Here is a 21,018-nt window from a genome sequence, read left to right on the forward strand (position 1 = left end):
CACAGCATGTGAGTACTAAACTAAGTTGTCATTCACACACAAGTTTACATTAAAAACACACATGAGTTACAAAAACAGTCGGTTATGTCTGTGAAGGTAAACAGCTGGGAAATAAATCTTTTTATTTATTTATTTAGTTTATTTTAGATCTGTGTGGCAGCAACAATATACAGTAAATAAATCAATAAATGCACTGCTCTGTTGTCTCCTCTGAGGCTGGGACTCTAAACAGTGTTCTGTGCTCGTCTGTGCAGCCAAACACAGAACAGTTAGCATGTTTTGCTCAAACTTTCACCATGGCATTAGAGCTGCTACACCGTTGTCGCTTGCGAAATCAAAATGATGGCGCTGTGGGTGGAAACTTACAGATTAAGGGGCTGTAATATTACAATGAGAACCACGTCACCAAGGGATCGAAATCAGATGCGCTCGTATTCTCAGACGCTTGCAGAAAAAGGCTTCCCAAAACAAAGTGATTGGGTTCATCTTTTTCACGTTTCCTTGGTTGGTGGATGCACCGGAGACCTGATTATTGCACTTAAAACCTGGAAAAGTCAGATTTTCATGATATGTCACCTTTAAGAGAAATTCTTAGGGTTTATGACATTTCACCTAAAGAAACCCTTTGGTAACATTTAATGGATATTTTATGCAACGCCCTTAAAGTGTAAGGGAAACTTAAGGGCAAACTTAAGGGGAAATTACACTTAAGGTGCTTTATTCAACCGGGCACTGATCTCAAAGATCTAGCAGGATTGTACAATGCCAACACACCCGAGATAGGAAGGGGCAAAATTATAAACTAGTAACAAGATCTTATAGCTAATTCTATATCAAACCAGCAGCCATTGTTGTGGATTTTTTCGTTGGTGTGGCCAATGAAGTTCGAGAAGCAGAGTTCCAGATGTCAAAATAAGACTTTATTCAACAAAGAAACAAAGCCGGGAAGACTTTAATAGCGGTGTAACTGACTCCAAATTCTTGGCAGACTTGAGCATCCTGGCAGCAGCTTTCTGTACTTTTTGAAGATGCGGCAATGCTCTGTTGTCAATTCCAAAATAAAGAGAATTGCAGTAATCTATTCACGAGAAGACCGTCGCCATTATTGCCTTCTCAAAATCAGCAATTGATTAAAAAAAAGGTTTAGTTTTAGCTAAAAGATGAAAAAAAAAAACTTGTCCTGACGACAAAGTTAAAGGGTTAGTTCACCCAAAAATGAAAATTAGGCCAAGCATAACGTGCACACTTACCAGCTATGTGGATTTTAGAAAGTGCGCAAAGCATAACGTGTGCACTATTTACACTAGTTGTAATTAAACCAGACAGAGCGGTAGATTTTAAGCATTCTTTTAAGCATTCAGCCACTTCCTGATTTCTAGGGCCAAGCACTATGACCTCGGTTTTATCATTTAATTTCAAAAAGTTTGCAGCCGTCCAGGCTTTGATGTCCTGTGTACAGGCCAATAAACAGGAGTAAAGAAATACATGTAACGTCGTTACGTATTTAAAATACAAAATATGAGTAACTGTATTTTCGTTATAGTTACATTTTAAATGGGTGGTACATCTTGTAAAAAGGGGCATAACAGAGGTGCCCTTTCCTCGACCAGTTGACCGAGGGGTATTGAAGTACAAATAACCCTGCGGCAGAAGTTCAGTCATCCGAGGCAAATCTCCTACCTTCAACCAGGTCTCAGAGAGAAACAAGAAGTCCAGCTTGCTATTCGTGATGAAATCATTCACGATAAAATTTAATTTTCAATAAAATGAAAGTTGAGCAACGCCATTTGCATCGGAGCTTCATCGCTGGGCATCTGCGGCTCATGGCTCTAAAGGGCTGCCATTCACCAAGCAGCGACTTGCTAGATAGTTGTTGCTATAGCCCTGGCTTATGTGTAAGAGCCCATTCCACTAAGGCAGGGGTAGGCAAGTTTGGTCCTAGAGAGCCGCAGTCCTGCAGAGTTCAGCTCCAACCCTAATCAGACACACCTGAACAATAGGGCTGCACGATAAATCGCATGCGATATTTAACGCGCATCTTATCAGTAAAGCCGGTTCTGTAATCAGCGGTAAATCTCCATCACGTGCGTGCTTTCACATTGAGCAGCATTAACTACACATTGCCTACCCCTGAACTAAGGGAATGGCTTCTTCCTGGGTTTGGTCCAGCAGAGTTTCTGTTGGTGATATCTGTGTGGCTGCCGCCTGGTCTTTGCTGCCTAGCTTAATCAGGTTTTATAACTTGGACGTCCCTGCCCTCCAGGCACGGATTTTGTCCACCTAATTTAACTAATCCTCTCTGTAAGCGGAGAAGGTCTTGTTAATACACCACCAACTCCTGGCAAAGCTCACAAATGGCATTTATCTAATTCATTACTCCCTGACTTTTTTTTAAAACCGAAGTGCACCCACACATTGGCTCTGAAAGCTGGAGGAGCTCTTATATTTTGCTCCCGCTTACTTCTGAGACATTGGCCATGTGTATATATGAATGTATATAAAGGGCAACTGTTAGCTTTGTAAACAGTTTTTCCTTCTTCCGTTTTAAAAAAAATCTCTGTCCACTTGAAAACGCAAACGCATGCTATGAACCACTGTCAAGAGCATTCCAAACCAACAGGTGGCGATATAATCTCAACCGTAAAGCCATGTTGGCCAATCAGAAGCCTGAAAAAGTCTCCAGTAGGCGGAGATAACAGCGCAGGCTCCGACGTCACAAGCCAAAAACTCCGGTTTCGCTGTCTACACGATAACACTGCAACCGGAGTTTTTGAAAATCTTCACCCTGGCAGGCGTTTTCAAAAATGTTTGGTTTCAGTGACCTGATGCTGCGTTTGCGTGTGGACGAACGGCCAAACAGCGTAGAAAAAGCTATGGTTTTAAAAATAACCGCGTTCATGTGGACAGGGCCTGTGTTTCAAATCGGATCACAGGCAAGGAAAGCCACCACACTATAAATAACAGAAACCGAATGTGCCATTGTGTTTTTATAATTGTTGAAAGTCAAACTAATAAAATGAAACCAAGATTCTATTACCGTATTGACCCGAATATAAGACGATGTTTTTTACTTGGAAATACATCTGAAAAAACGTCGTCTTATATTCAGGGTCTAGACTTTGACATGTCAATAATACACCCACAACAATAGGTGGCGCCAGATACGCATAAAACGAGTGAGCCATGAAATACGTAATGTAATGCTTGTAAAGATCGCGAGTAAAAACAAAAGAAAAAGAAAAGCTTACAGCTGCATGAGTCGTGACTGTCACGTTAGCCTGATGGGACCAAACTCCCTTTGTGATTTTAAAACGTAAGACAGTACCCAGATTTGAAGACTACAGTAAGATTTAACTTCTACTGTTAATAAGATTTTGGTAGGCTACTATTAGATGGATAGCCTAAATGTCCTAATTCAGATGGGCTACCTGTTTTTGTTTTTTAATGGTATATCAAAAAGTGTATATTTTTTAAATGTGATTGTTGGTACATTTGACCAGTTTTTATTATACTTTCAAAACAAAAATTAAAATAGGAAAAATATGCAATATGAAAATAATTGAAGACAAAATGTGTTTTACTGAGAAAAAACTAGATTTGGTTTTTAAAAAGCCTTTTCCAAAAGGTACATCTGGAAAAAGGGGGGTCGTCTTATATTCGGGCCAATATGATAATTGCACGGCTGCAATGGGGCCCCCTTGTGGTTCGATATGCAACTTACGTACTTTGCGTATAGGGAGGACTGGCACTGTTAAAGTGTGGCCAGTAACTGTTTATTCTCTGTGCAATCAGTCCTCCAGACTAAAATGATGCAGACAGTGGTCAGTGTGAATAGTAAGTGCTATAGCTGCTGCGTTAAACTGGTGTTAACTTGTATTTCTCTTTTCTTTCTTTTTTTTTACCTCAGACCTGATGGCACTGAAAGAGGAGAGCCAAGAACTGAATGAAACAGAAGAGAAAGATCAAAATGAGAAACATGATTTCAAAACTGAAGAAAAATCGATTAGTTGCTCACAGACAAAAAACACAAAACGCACACCTTAATTCCCACATGAGAACTCGCACTCGAGAGAGACCTTTCAGCTGCCAACAGTGTGGAAAGAGATTCACAAGTAAAGGAAACCTAAAGACTCACATGAGGATTCACACTGGAGAGAAACCTTTCATCTGCCAACAGTGTGGAGAAATGTTCATTCGAAAAGAAAGCCTTGAAGTCCACATGACAATTCACATGGAAAAGAAGCCATTAATATGCCCTCGGTGTGGAAAATGTTTTACACGGAAAAATCACCTTAATGCCCACATGAAAATTCACACTGGAGAGAAGCCTTTCCCCTGCAAACTGTGTGGGAAGAGCTACAGACATAATGTAAACTTTAATAATCACATGAAGATTGATGACAGTGTGAAAGGAGTTTCACAGACGTGAATCACCTCAAGAATCATGTAATAACTCACACCAGAGGAGAGTCTTTCATGTGCCATCACTGTGGAAAGAGTTTCTCCAGAAAAGATATCCTCAATATTCACATGAGAATCCACACTGGAGAGAAACCCTTCACCTGCCAACAGTGTGGAAAGAGCTTCACTGTTAAAGTAAACCTTATAACTCACACGAGGATTCACATGGGAGAGAAGCCTTACAAGTGTCCTCAGTGTAAGAAGAGTTTCACATATAAAAGCAGCATGAAACGTCATTTGCAAACTCATTCTCGGAAGAAATCACAATTTTCCTGAGAGTGACGAGGTTTAGAAAAAGGAGTGATTTCTACAATCATCTGTGCATTCATTCTGGAAGACAATTCAATTGTGATACAAGTCGTAGCAATATGACATTAAAGTTAAAATATTTTGAGAATAAAGTCATAGCAAAGCCAGTATATTGCATGAAAAATGTTGTGCAAAAAATATGTGGCGTCCATCCTTTCATTTTTCACATGTATTAAAAACGGCAATAAAACGTTCTAAAGGTTGAAGTGGGCTCCAACTCGTGACCTTAAGTAATGTTGTCTTTTCTGAGGTACATAACGTTAAGTGACTGTTCACAAGGTGTTTTATTCACGGTATAATAACTGATTGGAAATAATTTCTCACCCAATATCACATAGGCACTATCGATGCATGCCTGATTTTTATTTCATTTTGTTCATATTTTTAGTCTATAGACTTATATTTACTTTGTGAATTATAATATTGTCCAAATACCATGAGAATACGTTATCAAATCATAAGAATAAATCACAAAATGAAAGATGATGAAGTAAACAGAAACAGTTAAATTAACCATGTTATATTTGTCTACGTGTTCTTTGTAACATGTGAACCAAAAACATGTACAAAGATTGTTGTGTTGCAGACAGCATGGTTCATTTCAGTTATGAAATTGACATATAGTTACTCCACCTTTTTGTCTTAAGGGGTGGTCACACTGCACTTTTCGTAACATTGACTTACATTCATACGCATGTGATTGCATCAGACCGGAAACGCAAGCCCGTGCAAAAAGTTTTGCATTTCAAGCTTGGTGAACTCTGACCTGCGAATTTGCATCGCGTGAAACAGTGTGACCAACAGCAGATCGATACGTCACAGCATGACCCGGTAGCTGAATTATAATTGAAATTTCGCATGCTCAAAGTCTAGTGTGACCGCGGCTTCAGTTGTCTGTGGCAGGGCTACACTCAACCTCCTGAGACCCTGTGTCCTCATATGAGGACATTATATTTTAGTGAATTTCTCTGAGACTATACATGCCACAGTTTTAAATCTGGATGTCCCGTACAGACCACATTCAGGGCTTTTCAGAGATACCAAATGTTTGGATGTTTCACCGTGACCACTCCCTCTCCTTGGTCTTCAAATATGGTTGGCATTAATTTAGTGATAAATTTGTACATCCTTATGGAAATATGGTAATATTTTGTAATTATCATTTAAATCTGTCATAAATCAACATCTCAGGAAAATGTTGTAGGGTTTGAAATCAAAATATGACTTTGTTACGAAACAGGACTTTGATTTCATACATGTCCTCACTTGAGGACACCGGGACTAAAAGCATGTTTATTTCGCATTTTGGGAGACGCAACAAATGAATAGGGAAAGAAAATATATTTAAATATTTACTATGTAAATGTTATATATTATTATGAAAATCTTGTCAATTATTACTCCCGTTATTACACTTCTTTTTTCATTACATGTTGCCCCAAAAATACATTCATATGCAAATTAGATACAGTTTATAGATACATTGTAAATAATGGCAAAACTTGTTTATGTCCATTTTACACATATTTTGTATAAAGAAAAATGGTATATCAAATCATTCTGTTCTAACGGTTGAGAATCACCTCTATACAAAGTTTGGTATAAAAAAATCCTGAAACCTAAAAATGTAGAAAATGTTCTTTAAAACTTGTATTTTACAAGTCAAAAGAAAATTAGTAATAGCCATACTATGGACTTTTGTAAATGCTGTGATACTGTGATGCTCAGATACTGTTATTTCCTTCTCACGTTGCTGATTTCACCATTAACTCTTCACCTGAACAGTTTGTTTTTGTATATGGTATCACTGTAATCATTGACCATCAAAACATAGGGCTAGACATCACCTTTTCTGTGTTACCATGTTTGGTTCAGGAGATATGACACAAAATACATAATTTGGTTATGGCGGAAAGTACAATGGTTGCCATGGCAACCACGAGGTGTTTTTGCGATGGCTCCATTTCTGAAAATGTTCAGGGCCCTAACCTGTACAACTGCACCAAGTTTCATGCTTTTATGAAAAAGCGAACACATCACCTCAAATTTTGCACATATCACCTGGACTATAAGAGATTTCTTAGCTTAAGGGCTTTCATGCAACTGGCCTCGACATTCCAAGTACCCTGGGACAAGACCAAACCAAGTCTAAGAACTTGCCTTGAACTCAGTAGAGACAGACAGGCAGCACATGGTCAGAGTGACTGTTGATGCAATGAGGGAAATCTGTTTAAATCCTACTTTGAGTCAGTGTGCTAAAAATGCAAAGAGCACTGTTGAACAATATCCAGACTGTTTTGAAGACGGAACTGATCAGGGAGATCGAATGGGCTGTGGACACTTCACTTTGTGTTCACAATTAAAGACAAAATTAGACAACCTGAACAAGAACAACACCCTTGCACCTAGAGCTCTACACGGGTCCAAAAATTCGTACCCGAACCCGAAGAGACCCGTAAATGTGCTACACTGAACCGACCCGGACCCGTCTATTATTTTGAAAGTTGGACCCGGGCCCGTGCAGAACCGAGAAATGTCAAAAATGTACAACCCGGAACTGACGCGGACCGTTAATTATTTGAAAGATGGACCCGAACCTGGCCGGGAAGACACAGACCCGACTGGACCCGATCGGCACATATTCCACAGCAAATTGCTATTAACAAGTCGATAAACAAGTTGCGAAAATTAAACTTTTTGTCTTGCCTAATGTAAGAAGCCTTCTCCCTTGTAATCCGCTCATTATTCCAGTTTCAAAAGTCCACTTGCTGTCACGGTGACGGATGACAAATGCGACTTTGCAGTTTCGCATTTTTTGTATCTCGAGTCAACTTGCATAATAATTTAGACTGTTTGCCCATTTGGATTATAATAACGATTACTCGTCCAGTGCCATGGCTGCTGACGTTAGCTTTACTTATTTGCTATCATCTCTGTGCTCTCTGAGCCGAGTCTGAGCAAACATTTTAGATATAACAACAAGACGGTTCATTCATAATATTATTTAAAAAATTGGAGAAACTGCAAAGCGCGGTATGGCAGAATAAGTCCCGCCTTCTAAATAAAAAAGCCAATTGTCAAAGGTAAAGTCATTGCATCACTGCAGAAGCTCTGGTAGCCATAGAAACATGACACGCGCACATGTGCGCTAGCTACCTGGAGCAACCAAATATAAACTTTTTAATGCAATTTTTGAGCGTCATAGAAAACATTTATGCGACAGTTCATCTAAGACGTTGTTGCTGTTTTGAAATATTTTATTTAAATGTGAGTGTACAAGTCTGCAAGCAGTTTTTGAGATTCCAAGTTTGTTTGCATTTATTGTTGCACACAATAATAACATGAACTCGAAATTACACTTACATAAATCAATAATTACTGCCAAGAAAAACTAAATAAAATATAGAAATACTATAAACTTATATAGAAAATAATGATCTGATTCCCTGCTGTACACAAAACCATGCATGTCAACAAAGAAGCATTTAATGATGGCTATCTTAACTTAATTAAACAAACACAAAATACCATCTTGAAGTAAACAGAGTGCTGCTTTTAGTGTAATATAGGCTATAAAACATTGCCTGCAAAAAAACCTTAGCAACCATAGATCTTTTTCAGCTAGTAAAACATTCAATTACCCTTGCAAGTCATTTGCTAATATATAGCATATCCTAATTCTATTTCAACATATATGTTCTTGAAGCCTTGCCCTAGGTAGGAGCTTATGAAAATAGAAATAATGGGTAGGAAAAAATAGAAATCAAATATTAAATGCTAAACATGCAGTCAGTGCAAAAAAACAAAAACAAAAAAACCTTCAGCTCTCTAAGCCATGTGTAATAACGTGGTGCTTAGAGGTGTAGTAGGGCTGCTTTCATTTTCATGTTGACATGTTGCTGTTCAGAAACACTAGGTCAGGTCTGACGATTCTCCAGTGTGCGACAAGAGATGCTGAAGGCCGACTCACAACTCACACTGGATGCAGGTACACAAAGTCTTTTTCTTGCCAGTCGTGCCATTGATGGAAACATATTTTGGTTGTGTTTCCAAAAACTAAGGATGTCTCTAACATTTTCCATTGTGGGCTTGTGCTTCAAATATTGTTCTAGTTCATCGAGCCCTGTGTCCAGTTCAGCATCCTCGATATCAGCCCACTGGCTAAAGAGCGGCACTGGTCCTGGTGGTGGTGGTACTGGCCCAACAATCTCCTTATCTTTCTCTTGCTTCTGCTGGGCATTCACCTCAGTTGTAGCATTTTTAGGGAAGCTGGCCAACTCTCTTCATGCACCTTGATATATTTCCTCCCTCTCTTCTGTGGTGAACATCCGAAGCTGCTTGAGTTTTGGCCAGAGCAGGTGTCCCAAAACTATCCGTTCAGCCAAAAGTATCATGCACCTAATAAATAGAATACAATATAATATAATCAATTGAATAATGCATTAAACAACACTTAATAGGTCTAACTATAGCAAACAGTTAATAAATTAAATCAATAATAATAATAATAATAACTTTTTATATAGCACAGTTACAAATACAGGCAATGTGTTAGAAATTAGAAGAGTAATTCGACTACCTGTGTTTCAGTATCCTGAGCGGCACTGGATCAGCTTGGGACTGGGAGAATTGGCAATGGGCCATCAGCGTGGTTTTCCAGAGGGCCACTAAGTTGATTGTACAATACTTTGAGCCACTGAGCTCTTCAGTTGCCTGCTTAAAAGGACAATTGGACAAGCATCTGAAGAATGTCTTTGGATATGTGACTCATGCGATGCATCTCTCCTCGTTCAAGCAGAATGGACTGAATGTCTTCAAATGCATTAAGCACAGATTTGACCATCTCCAGTTTAGTATTCCATCTTGTTTCAAAGATTGCTTGAGTCGAAGTTGTAATCCAGAGTGTTTAAAAAAATGTGGTCAGGGACTTGCATTGCTCTATGCAGCTTCTTACTTGTTGCAGTTCTTCCTCATCTCCATCATCCTCGTCATCACCTTCCTTAGACTTCTTGAAGGTGTGCTTCAGCACTGTATTCAGTACGTGTGCTATACAGCTTTTGTGCACCCATCGGGAGAGCACTGCCTGCACATTTGCACCTTGGTCACTGACAAACACCAGTCTGTCGATCTCATCTGGGGTCAGACCAAATTCACCCAGTTGCTTGAGCAGTTCTGTCTTCAGTTTTAAGGCCGTTTTCTTTGCCCCGAGTGGAAATGCACATGTACATATGACCCTAGTATTAAACTCCCAGTCATCATCTATATAATGCAGTGTGATACAGGTGTAACTGACCTTCCTATGGTCATCTGTCCACATGTCTGTGGATGCTCCGCATGCCAGTCCCTCAGCTATGGCTTTCCTAACTGTTGGCAGGAGCTCTGCCCTGAGACTTTCATATTTCTTCTGTGTGAAACGAGATACCATCACACCAGATGGAAGTAAGTCCTTCACATTACACCGGCCATGTGTTGCTCCCGTGTCTAATATTGTCTGCGCCAACTCGTTGAACGCGGGTGTTTCAAACATGCTAAAGGCCCTTAAATCCTTTGCGCAGACTTTTGTGCATTTTTCCAAAATAGCATCCTTTGCTTTTTTTGGAAATACACCCAATCTAACAAATGATGCCACTGAAGATTGGGTCAAAATATTTTTTCCACACGACCTCGGGTCTCAGGTCCTCCGTGTAGACCTCTACCTTGCACGCCTAATGTGATGGTGGAGAATAGCCAGCCAGCACCATCCAGAAATTGTGCAAAAACTGACCACTAAAAGCATTTTCACTCAAGAGGGCAACATGGAGCAGATAAGGCAAGAGTAAATGAGCTGATGATGGTCACATATGAGGCCCAGCGACATGTCATCAATGCATTGCCTGCACCTAGCATTGACCAACTGAAGCCGGATTGGCCTTTCCTGTTCATGAAGAGGTTCCTGATCCAGCATTTCAGTACACTTACAGGCACTGAACTAGACTAATGACGTTCTGTTGTTTAATAACCCTCCAGTTGCTCCAGACCTGTATGAATTGCTGGTCCCCCATTCACGTACTGTTTTCCATACTATAAAAGTCAATAGGGACCAGAAACCATTTTCTTCAAAGCCATTTCTGTTCAGCAGAAGAAATGCATTCATACAGTTTTGGAACAACTTGAGGGTGAGTAAATGATGACAGAATTTTAATTTTTTGAATGTGCAATAGTATAAATGTTCTTTTATTTGCTTTTCCAGTATGTGTGATCTCAGATTTAAGCTCTGATTCTTTCCCGTGTTCATTTTTTCATAGAAGAAACTACCACACAGGCAGATGCAGAGACACAGCTTTCCCTGCCCAGCACACCAGGGAGAATTCTTCAGAGTAAGATCCCTATTCTTGACCTACACAATGACCAGGGTAACAGAACACATTTTGCATTTGTTTATGTAGCAATTAAATCTTATGTAGCAATCATGTCTCTTGAGAAGACTTGGATTAAATCGCTGAATTCATTTGAATTTATTTTTTGTCATTTTGAAGCATCAGGAGTTTTGGGTTAATGTGTTCAGATGAATCATATAAGGGTGAACATATGACAGAATTTATATTTTGAGGTGAACTAACCCTTTAATCCAAAACTGAAACTAACAGAACATTTAAAGGGATAGTTCACCCAAAAATGAAAATTCTGTCATTAATTACTCACCCTCATGTCGTTCCAAACGTTCATTCAACTTCGGAACACAAATTAAGATATTTTTGATTAAATCCGAGAGCTTTCTGACCCTCCATGAACAGCAAGGGTACTACCACGATCAACGCACAGAAACGTAGTAAGAACATTGTTAAAATGTGCCATGTGACATCAGTGATTCAATCGTAATTTTACTTACAAAAGTTAAATCAATATATTGTTTTCTGTGAATGAGTGAGCAGGATGATTTTCACATTGTTTTTGCAAAAACTCTAGTCTACCACATCCAGTTCTCAAAAGTCTTGTGAACAAATGTTCAGTATGTGTTTTATGGCCTTATTTCAGTGACCTAAAAAATAGATTTTTTTCAGTTTACCTTTTTTAAGGTTTATACCTTATTTTCTCAAAAACACAAATATGTACATACACTGTAATCAGCACAAACTGTGCTACAATAATATGCATCACGGAGTGACTCCGTGATTATGAGACTATGCACATACGTACACCCATACTTCATGCATATACATACAACATATCGTACTACACGGTCTAAATGCCGGCACTGATAACATCATAAGACTGGTGTAAGGTGTTTGTGTTAGAATATTGTGTGGGTACAGTTATGGGTCCAGTACGGTGTTTTGTATTTCTGTGTTCTGTATATTTATGTTTATTTTGTAGATTGTTTTATGTATTATGTATTTGTGTATTGGAATAGCATAGAAATGCTTTAACTTACTGATCACTGGTAGGATCCAGGAAGGGGAGGAGCCATGACTATAAAACAGCTGCCAGAGCTTAATATGAGAAAGAAGGGGCTGTGTGCGAGTGCTAGCTGTGCTAGCTTTTTAATGTTTTCACAATTGCAGTGAATAGTGCTGAAAATATGGTGCAGTTTTCTTTGCTGGATTCGGTGTTTACTTTCCATTGTGCTTCTACGTCTGTTTGGATTTCACCCCTGCACTTGTAAATAAAATCACCCAGCTCATTGCAAGTCCTGTCGTATGGATCATTTATTGGGTCGACTGTTCGGCAATCTCTAACAGATGGTGTCAGAAGTGGGAATTTGACCCGGCAACGCAACATGCCTCCTAAGCCGAGAGGGCAGCAGCGTGCAGACATGGACGCCCGATGAGGTGCGCAACTGACAACTGAGAGGAACGCACCAATCGCAACAAGCACAACAATAGCCTCGAGTGATACAGCGATCAATGCATTGGCTGGCATGTTTCAAGCATTCATGCAATTTCAGAAAGAACGAGATGAAAGACAGGAGCGGGAAGTGTCCCGAAGAGAGCAACAGTTTAAAGTCCTCACCCATCAAATCAACCAGTTGCAGGCGGATGCAGACAACGGCAGACATGGAGTGACGGCGGCAGATCGCTCAGCTGTACGGACGCTGGGCTATGGTTCGGCATTGCCCAGGACAAGTTACAGGAGGACGACGACGGTCGCCGTGATTTTGCCAAGTAAGACATGTTCCTGGATCAACATTACTGTCCAAAAATATAGACTAAACCCAATAAGCCAGGACTTATGCATCTAACAACATTTACCTCAGTGAAAATTATTTAAAATAATAATATTAATAATAAATGATTATTATTATTATTGTCAGCACCATTGTTGTTGACACAAACAATTTATATATAAAAAAAAGCCAGGACTTGTGCATCTTCTGAAAACATTTATCTCAGTGAAAATTATCTATAATAATAATAATAATAATAATAATAATAACAACAATAACACTGCTACTACTACAGTTAATAATAATAATAATAATAATAATAATAATAATAATAAATTCTTCTTCTTCTTATTATTATTATTAAATGGAATAAGAAATACCTGACTGCTTTAAGACCAAAAAGAAGAATTTGCCTGCTGGTTGCACTATAAACAAACAGTAAGTGATTAAACCACCAACATGAAAATATGAGGAAGAAAATCAAGTGTCAGATATAGTTTCAGTAGAGATCTCATATATAATGCTGCGAGTCACACAGTGACATGCACTGGAGAAAACAGTGGAATAATTGCATTGCCTAAGGGATGGAAATATAGCTTTAATATTAAAAATAATGTAAAATACAATTTTGTGGCCAGTAAGGAAGATTTATGGTCATTAAATTTACCCTCCATTGGCCAGTGCTGCAAAAATCTAATATTGGACCTTGTTCGAGTGCATCAAAAACTAAGAATCTATGCCTTCTCCTGTAGCTGAGATGAAAGCGAACCATGTTGAGGACCTCTCAGTGACAGCATCCGTCATTCAGTATCTCAACATCTGACAAACAGTAAAGACTTACAGCAGTAAAACGGAAGACACAGGGGAAGACAGAGAGAGAGAGAGTCTTAGTCTTAGTCTTTGAGCTAATTTTCACACAGATTGAAATACTGTTGTTTTCATGTGTGCCACACTAATAAGAGTTTCTGCATAAAAACAGCGCGGGGAGTGCGGTTCAAAGTGCTTCACTTAAAGCAAACTCAACATGTTTCTGAGTTGTCTTTGATTGTCTTTTCTTTCATCTGTTCTTCAAAGTCCTATTGTGATTCTTAGCCGTGAAGCCAGACAACTGGGCTCAGGATCTATGAGAGCTGGAGTCACTGCCTCAACTTTCATTTGAAACAACAGAGAAGAATGCTCAGACAAATGTCAATGCTTTAACCATGTTTTTTACAAAGCTTTCTTGTTTTATCTGTGAACCTTGTGGGTTTATGAAAGATTAACGCTGATAGATTGGGAAACTGTCCTTCAGATATAGTGATAGGTATAGAAAAATAAAATAAAATAAAACAAAAAATACAAATGTTTTTTTTTTGTATTGTAAAAATATGAATATATATATATATATATATATATATATATATATATATATATATATATATATGTTATGTCCCATTATTCCCATTGACATGCATTGGGTTGTCCAAAGTCACTATTTTGCTTCTCAAAAACCCCTCACTTTTGATGCTATTGACACTTTGAAGAGCCGGACAGGACAGGACCAGCTGCTGTCAGTCCTTTGATGCCTCTATATCATCAATGCAGGATCATCTCTAAAGTTCTCCGACTCTAGCACAACTTCACGACTTTCACAAAGTCCTGTACTTCTCCATTGGAAGTTCCACAGCAGTACTTTGAGATCAAACAGCAGAATGCTGCTGTCTAGTATTCTGGTTTGTAACATTCTGTTAGAATGATAGAGAAAAGGCAATTTTAGAATAGGACAGAGGAAACTTCTAGATGTGTCTGTTCCATGCTAGATGTGAACATCAATCGAATGACACTAGGTTAGGCATCTCAAAGACAATTCTTAGATAAATTGTCATAAAATAAAATAATGTGCAATTTTTTTTTAACCTTAATTAGTACAACAGCTTGTTACTGGGGTATCTACCATCGTACACATTAAAAATATATTCAATTTCTCAATTTTCAAAAGAAAATATCGTTTTAGTCTTTCTACTTTAAAACTTCACATTTAATTTAATGCTTTACTTGTAGTTTATTCGTAATTATTTGTGAGATTTGCTAATTCTGAGTGAATTGTTTTAAAGTAAATCAAACTCATTTTTTCAGTTTAGAAACTTAATATGGTATCTGTCTACATGGTAAATGAGCAATGTTATGCCAAAAAAAGCTTTCTTCATAAGAAAACTGTCTGCAAGCAACACAACATATAGTCAATTACATAAGCTGAAAAAAGAAACACTTACAATTAAAAACATGCATGCACATAAATTTTGCTTATATAATGTTTATGTATGTTATAAGTTTTTCAGTCAAGATGGGTGAACATTACTCGAGTAATGCTTTTTTGCCCTGTGGGGTTCCCCAGGGTTCTATTTTGGCTCCTTTGCTTTTTTCTCTCTATATGCTCCCTCTTGGCTCGATTTTTAGAAAACATGGTTTGTCATTTCACTGTTTTGCGGATGACACCCAGGTTTATTTGCCTGTCAAACGCAATTCTGTGGGTCTTGAGTCTCTCATGTCATGTTTGGCAGATGTAAAGGCTTGGCTTACCTTAAATTTTTAAATCTTCAATGAAAAGAAAACTGAAATTATAGTTTTTAGTCCGTCTGAATTTTCAAAATCCCCGAAACTGGATTTGGGTGGGATGTCCCTGTGTTTAAAATCATGGGTAAAAAACCTTGGTTTTATTTTTTTTTCAAATTCAGTTGTCAAAGCTTGCTTTTTTCAGCTGCATTTGCTTTCTAAAGCTAAGCTTTTTCTTTCTTTTAAAGATTTTGAAAAAGTAATTCACGTTTTTATTTCATCTAGGCTGGACTACTGTAACTCACTTTATTTTGGGATTAGCCAGACAGCTTTATCCCGTTTGCGGCTTGTTCAAAATGCTGCGGCTCAACTCTCGAGTGGGGTTAAAAAGAGAGAGCATATTACTCCTATTTTACACTCACTACATTGGTTGCCTCTTCGTTTTAGAGTGGATTTTAACATTTTGCTACTAAAGACATTTTTATTTTCTAAAGCGTATGGCTGATGGGATATTTGTTTGATTTTATAACTTTTCTGTTTGTTTGTTGTGTGTTTTTCTGTTTTTAATGACTTACTGGAAAGCACATTGGTCGACGGAAGTTGTAATTAATTGTGCTATATAAATAAATTGTCGTTGTCATGGAGTGTAGATGTGAAAAACTACTTTAAGGCATTTTAGCATATGACTGCTACATAACTGTAACTATAACTAAACTATATATATAGAGAGAGAGAGAGAGAGAGACTGCTGTTCAAAAGTTTCTTAATGTTGTTCAAAGAAGTGGGTTGCATGGTGCCTAAACACGTTACTGTTTACAAGTAATGAAGGGATATTGCATTAGAATAGACTTCACCTATATTTGAAGGTCTTAACACACTTGTCATTGTTTGTTTGGTTGCAGGTCCATCTTTTCTTAATAGAACTGCTGCACTTTTTGAGAGCACATTTAGCACGGGTAAATTACATTTCAATTAGAAAAGGAATCTCTCTTGCTTTGTGTGTGAATACAAATGTATAATCAGTCTTTTGTCTGTGATGCTCTTGTTTTTCTGCCTCATTTCTTTAATTGAATGTCATTGCTCATGCTAATCAGTATGTGAATTAAGTGTGAATGTATCTAGCCTTCCCTGATCTCTCTGATAATGAGTGCTATAGTTCTGCTGATTGTTTTAAAGTTGCTGAAACTCCAGAGTGATTGAACTGAACTGCTCACATCATGTTCATTCTGTGTTTAAGCTGGTGATCTGAGTGCTTTGTCTTCAGCTGTAAGAACGGCCTCCTGAAATCTGTATAAAACTACAGTGATTCACTGCTTTAGTCAGTCTTGATCTCAATCAAGAATCTGCTGAAGATGCACTCAGTCTCCTGATCTTCACGTCTGAGTTTGCTACAGGTGTAACTGGATATTGTAGGTATTTAGTTCTCATAACTTTTAACTTTACTAACATTAAAACCTTCTTTTTTGATGAATGTACTTCTAGAGTCTGTAATATACTGGTTAGTGCATACTGTTTATTAACTGAACTGTTCACTTTAAAAAGGGAGAATGAGGAGTCACAAATAAATCGATTGTCATTTTTATGATTAATATTCAATAATATTACCACATTTATTTATACTGGAAAAACTGTATTTAACACAAAATTGATCTTACTGATTTCAGTGGTGATGTTCTTTCAAATGAGCAAAGATCATTTTATCCTTGTGATCTAATCTTTATAGAAGACAGTTTTGTTCATTTTCAGTCTGTATCTATTATATAGGGCTGTTTTGGGGAGGAAAAACAGCCTGATTTTAGTTAAAAATACTTTTATTTTGGTCTGGTGATGTGACGTCATAAGCGCGCCGCATGTAATAAGGCTGAAGAAAGGTGAGTGTTTTTAGCCATTTAGTATTTAAATCGATACAACTCGTTTAGAGAAATGCATATAAAACTTTTGAAATAAATTATTATCGAATGTAACATTTGAATGCCTTATCTAACGTTAGTGACATGAATAAAGGCTAGTGTGTGTAAGTACAAGCGCTCTCGCACCGTGTGTAAATAACAGAAAAGGTGCGTCTCATTTCGTGAATCACCCTGCGTCCCAATCTGCATACTATCCACCCTATCTGCCCTAAATAGCATTGAAAATTACTGATGTCACATATAATCTAGGATGGATGGGACGCAGGCTCAGTTGATCATAAACACGAATTCAGTCACTGGCGAGTAGTGATGCAGAAACGGATCTTTTAAACTCCGAGTCAACTGAATCACTAGCTTCTCAAAATGATTCAGTGATTCGAAGCTCTGACGACACACTGCTGCTCGAAACAGAACAACAAACACAAACAACTGTAATGACAACTGTTACAAGAAGTGAAAACAAGTTATAATATAACGGGTTTAGAAAGGCTTATTGCATGTCATTACATATGAGTGGGGAGGTGTTTCCTCATCTCGGCACGTGAACTCACGGACGGACACACACACAGAGAAATTCTTTCACATTGAGCACTAAACAATTGTTCGCCTTCTGCTAATTCACGCCTGCAGGCTAGGTGGCGCCAACCAGCAATGCATTTTTCCTCAGATATGTATCTCGTAAATGGATTTAACATTGTCCGCTGCTGAATATACAGCATTAAATTAAGATAAACAAAGTTCGGTTCTACACCAGACACACAAACTATGTATAATGCTTACAAGAATAGGCTACATCCTAAAATATAATTTAGAAGTACAATTATCATCAAGCTACACTTGAAAATGTATTTAATTATTAATGTATTGTCTTACCCACTTTAAACCATCATCAAGTGCTTGTAATAACTTCCGATTGTGATCTATAGTTGATTTTGATTAATAAGCAGACACATGCACTCTCTGTATGTTTAATAACGCTACACTGCTAATATTTGTCAAACAACCTTTATTGCTACAAAAATACCATGAGCTGCATACAAAACACAGAAAATATATCGTCATAATCATACTATTTGCTTTCATATTTCATGTGTAGAAAAAGAGTGAACATGCTCTGACTCATAACACTCACGTTCGTGAACTAGAACAAAAGTTGCTAGGCAACAGAGATGCGCATCTTCAAACGTGAAAAAAAGTAGCAAAAGTAGAAATTATACGCTGTTAGTAATGCGAACGGTCAATTTGACCGCTTTGGCCATTCAAGGTAGATGGACTCAAAACTCTTGTGTTTTGTAATTTTAATAAATTAACATGGTAAGAAAGAAATATACATGCATTTTTAAAAAAGTAAAGGAATTATAGTTATTTGGGGTGTATTTCTACAAAGCTATTACATTGCAAAATTGAAAAAGGTCAAAATGACTGCCTTGGTAGTTCTAGTGTTAACACCGTCAAAGGTACAAGACATTAAGGAAATATGAGAAGTGAACTATAAATGCCATTTGTGCAATAAAATTACATTGCTAAAAATCATCGCAACGTTTATAAATGAGACCCCAGGTGTAAATGGAAATGTGTCTCACGCATCTACTTGTCATTCAATCGATTGAAACGCTTCTTAATTCCAGGTGTAGACGGGGCCTTGGTGTATTTATTCAATAGACCAAACTCATTGACCGCGTAATTCATCGTTTTAATCCATTTACTTTAATGTAGTTCAAACTTTATTTCCTCCTGCTACCCGTCTTCTTTCTCAAACTTTACTTTCTCCATTGCCGCAGCAGCTTATTTCGTCAGAGCCAATGAAGCTCCCCTCTGTCCAGTGCTTACACACTGACGCAGTCAAATCTGTTCACGGCCATTCATCAAGACTGCATGTGAAATTTCACGGGTGAAACTGTGACACTGGGGTTAATTTGTATTTGTCTCTTTTTTTCACCTTAGACTTGATGGCACTGAAAAATAAAAGTCAAGAACTCAATGAAGTTGAAGAGAAAAATCAGTGTGAGATGCGCCATGATTTCATGACGGGTGAAAACCCCAGACAGACTGAAAAGATTTCCTCACGACAAAGAGCTCAGAAGACCAAACCTAACAGTTCTAATCGAACACGAAAACAAAACCTTGAAATCCACAAGCGTGTTCACGCTGGAGAGAAGCTGTTTATATGTGATCAGTGTGGAAAGAGTTTCTCCGGCACAAAATGCCTTAAAATGCATGTAATAGTTCACTCCGCAGAGAAACCTTTCATGTGCCACCAGTGTGGAAAGACTTTCAAATTAAATAAATACCTTACGACTCACATGAAAGTTCACACAAAAGAGAGGCCTTTCACCTGCAAACAGTGTGGAAAGAGCTTCTCACAAGAAGCACATCTGAACGCTCACTTGAAAGTTCACACTGGAGAGAAGCCGTTCACGTGTGAGAAGTGTGGAAAGAGGTTCACACGTAAAAGAGAGCTTAATACCCACATGACTCTTCACACAGGAGTGAGACCTTACAACTGCAAAGTGTGTGGGAAGAGTTTCTCATGCAAAGGAAATCATAACAGTCACATGAGAATTCACACTGGAGAGAAGCCCTTTATATGTGATCAGTGCGGAAAGAGTTTCCGATTTAAAGCAACTCTTAGTTACCACATGAATATTCACTCAAGGGAGAACTGTTTAAATTGTCATCAGTGTGGAAGGAGTTTTACGGACAGAAATGATCTTAAGACTCATGTAACGACTCACTCTGGAGAGGAGCCCAACATGTGCCATCACTGTGGAAAGAGTTTCTCAAAGCAATATCACCTTAAGAATCACATTAGAATTCACACTGGAGAGAAACCTTTCACCTGCAAACAGTGTGGAAAGAGTTTCGCCATTAAAGTAAACCTTCAGTCTCACATGAGAGTTCACTCTGGAGAGAAGCCATTCACCTGCCATCATTGTGGAAAGAGTTTTGGAGTTAAAGGAAACTTTAAGAGTCATTTGAAGCGTCATGTGTAAAATTTATTCTGCCATCACACTTAGAGATGCATCTGCAGAGTCATGTCCTTGTGAGACCCTATTTGTGTGGAAGGAGTTTTAAATGACATATAATTAGTAGTGATTGCAAGACCTGAATTGAGTGTGTCCGATAAGGATAAGGGAGACACACAAAATGTGCAGTGCATGGGGTCCTCCAGGACAGGTTTGGAAAGCCCTCAGAGAAAAAAATGACTATGATGAGTTTTTTGTTTGTTTGTTTGTTTTGTTTCAGTGAAGCTTGGCTTCCATCGAAATTAGCTGAATATACCTGCTTTGCTCCAATTTGATTCACTTCTCCTAGGAGACATTATTAAAAATGTAATTGTGACATTCTGCCTGTGTTTGATTTTGTTTTCATGGACTTTTAGTTTGTATTTCCTTTGTAACCTGTTTTATTGTATTTTTCCTGCCAGACATTAGTCACTATGGCTACTCATTAATTAGTCTCATTAACTAGTCATCTTTGAGTTCAAGACTGTGTATTGTTTCTGTTAAGAGCTAGTGTGGTGTTCTACATGTATTGTTGTTGTTATTTTCTATTGGATTTCCTGAGTTTACTTTTAATAAATTAGTTTACTTTATAATCTTCTTCTGCCTTCATCTTTATTGGACTGAAAACATTCCTGACCATGGAAAGTAAGATGGAGAT

At 38.0% G+C, this 21,018-nt stretch overlaps 1 protein-coding gene across 1 annotated transcript in view; it reads left to right on the forward strand.

Moving 5' to 3' along the window:
• LOC107677810 (gastrula zinc finger protein XlCGF8.2DB-like) overlaps positions 1-20,513 on the forward strand; it is a 23,193-nt gene extending 2,680 nt beyond the window's left edge. Inside the window, exons 3-4 of the mRNA XM_016472847.1 lie at positions 19,300-20,370; positions 20,455-20,513. Of these exons, the coding sequence (XP_016328333.1) occupies positions 19,300-20,348 (1,049 nt within the window). The 3' untranslated portion in view covers positions 20,349-20,370; positions 20,455-20,513. The remainder of the gene's footprint in view (positions 1-19,299; positions 20,371-20,454) is intronic.
• Positions 20,514-21,018: the final 505 nt, after the last annotated feature.

This window comes from Sinocyclocheilus anshuiensis, unplaced genomic scaffold (genome assembly GCF_001515605.1).
Source record: "Sinocyclocheilus anshuiensis isolate Anshui unplaced genomic scaffold, SAMN03320099.WGS_v1.1 scaffold1198, whole genome shotgun sequence".
NCBI lineage: Eukaryota > Metazoa > Chordata > Actinopteri > Cypriniformes > Cyprinidae > Sinocyclocheilus > Sinocyclocheilus anshuiensis.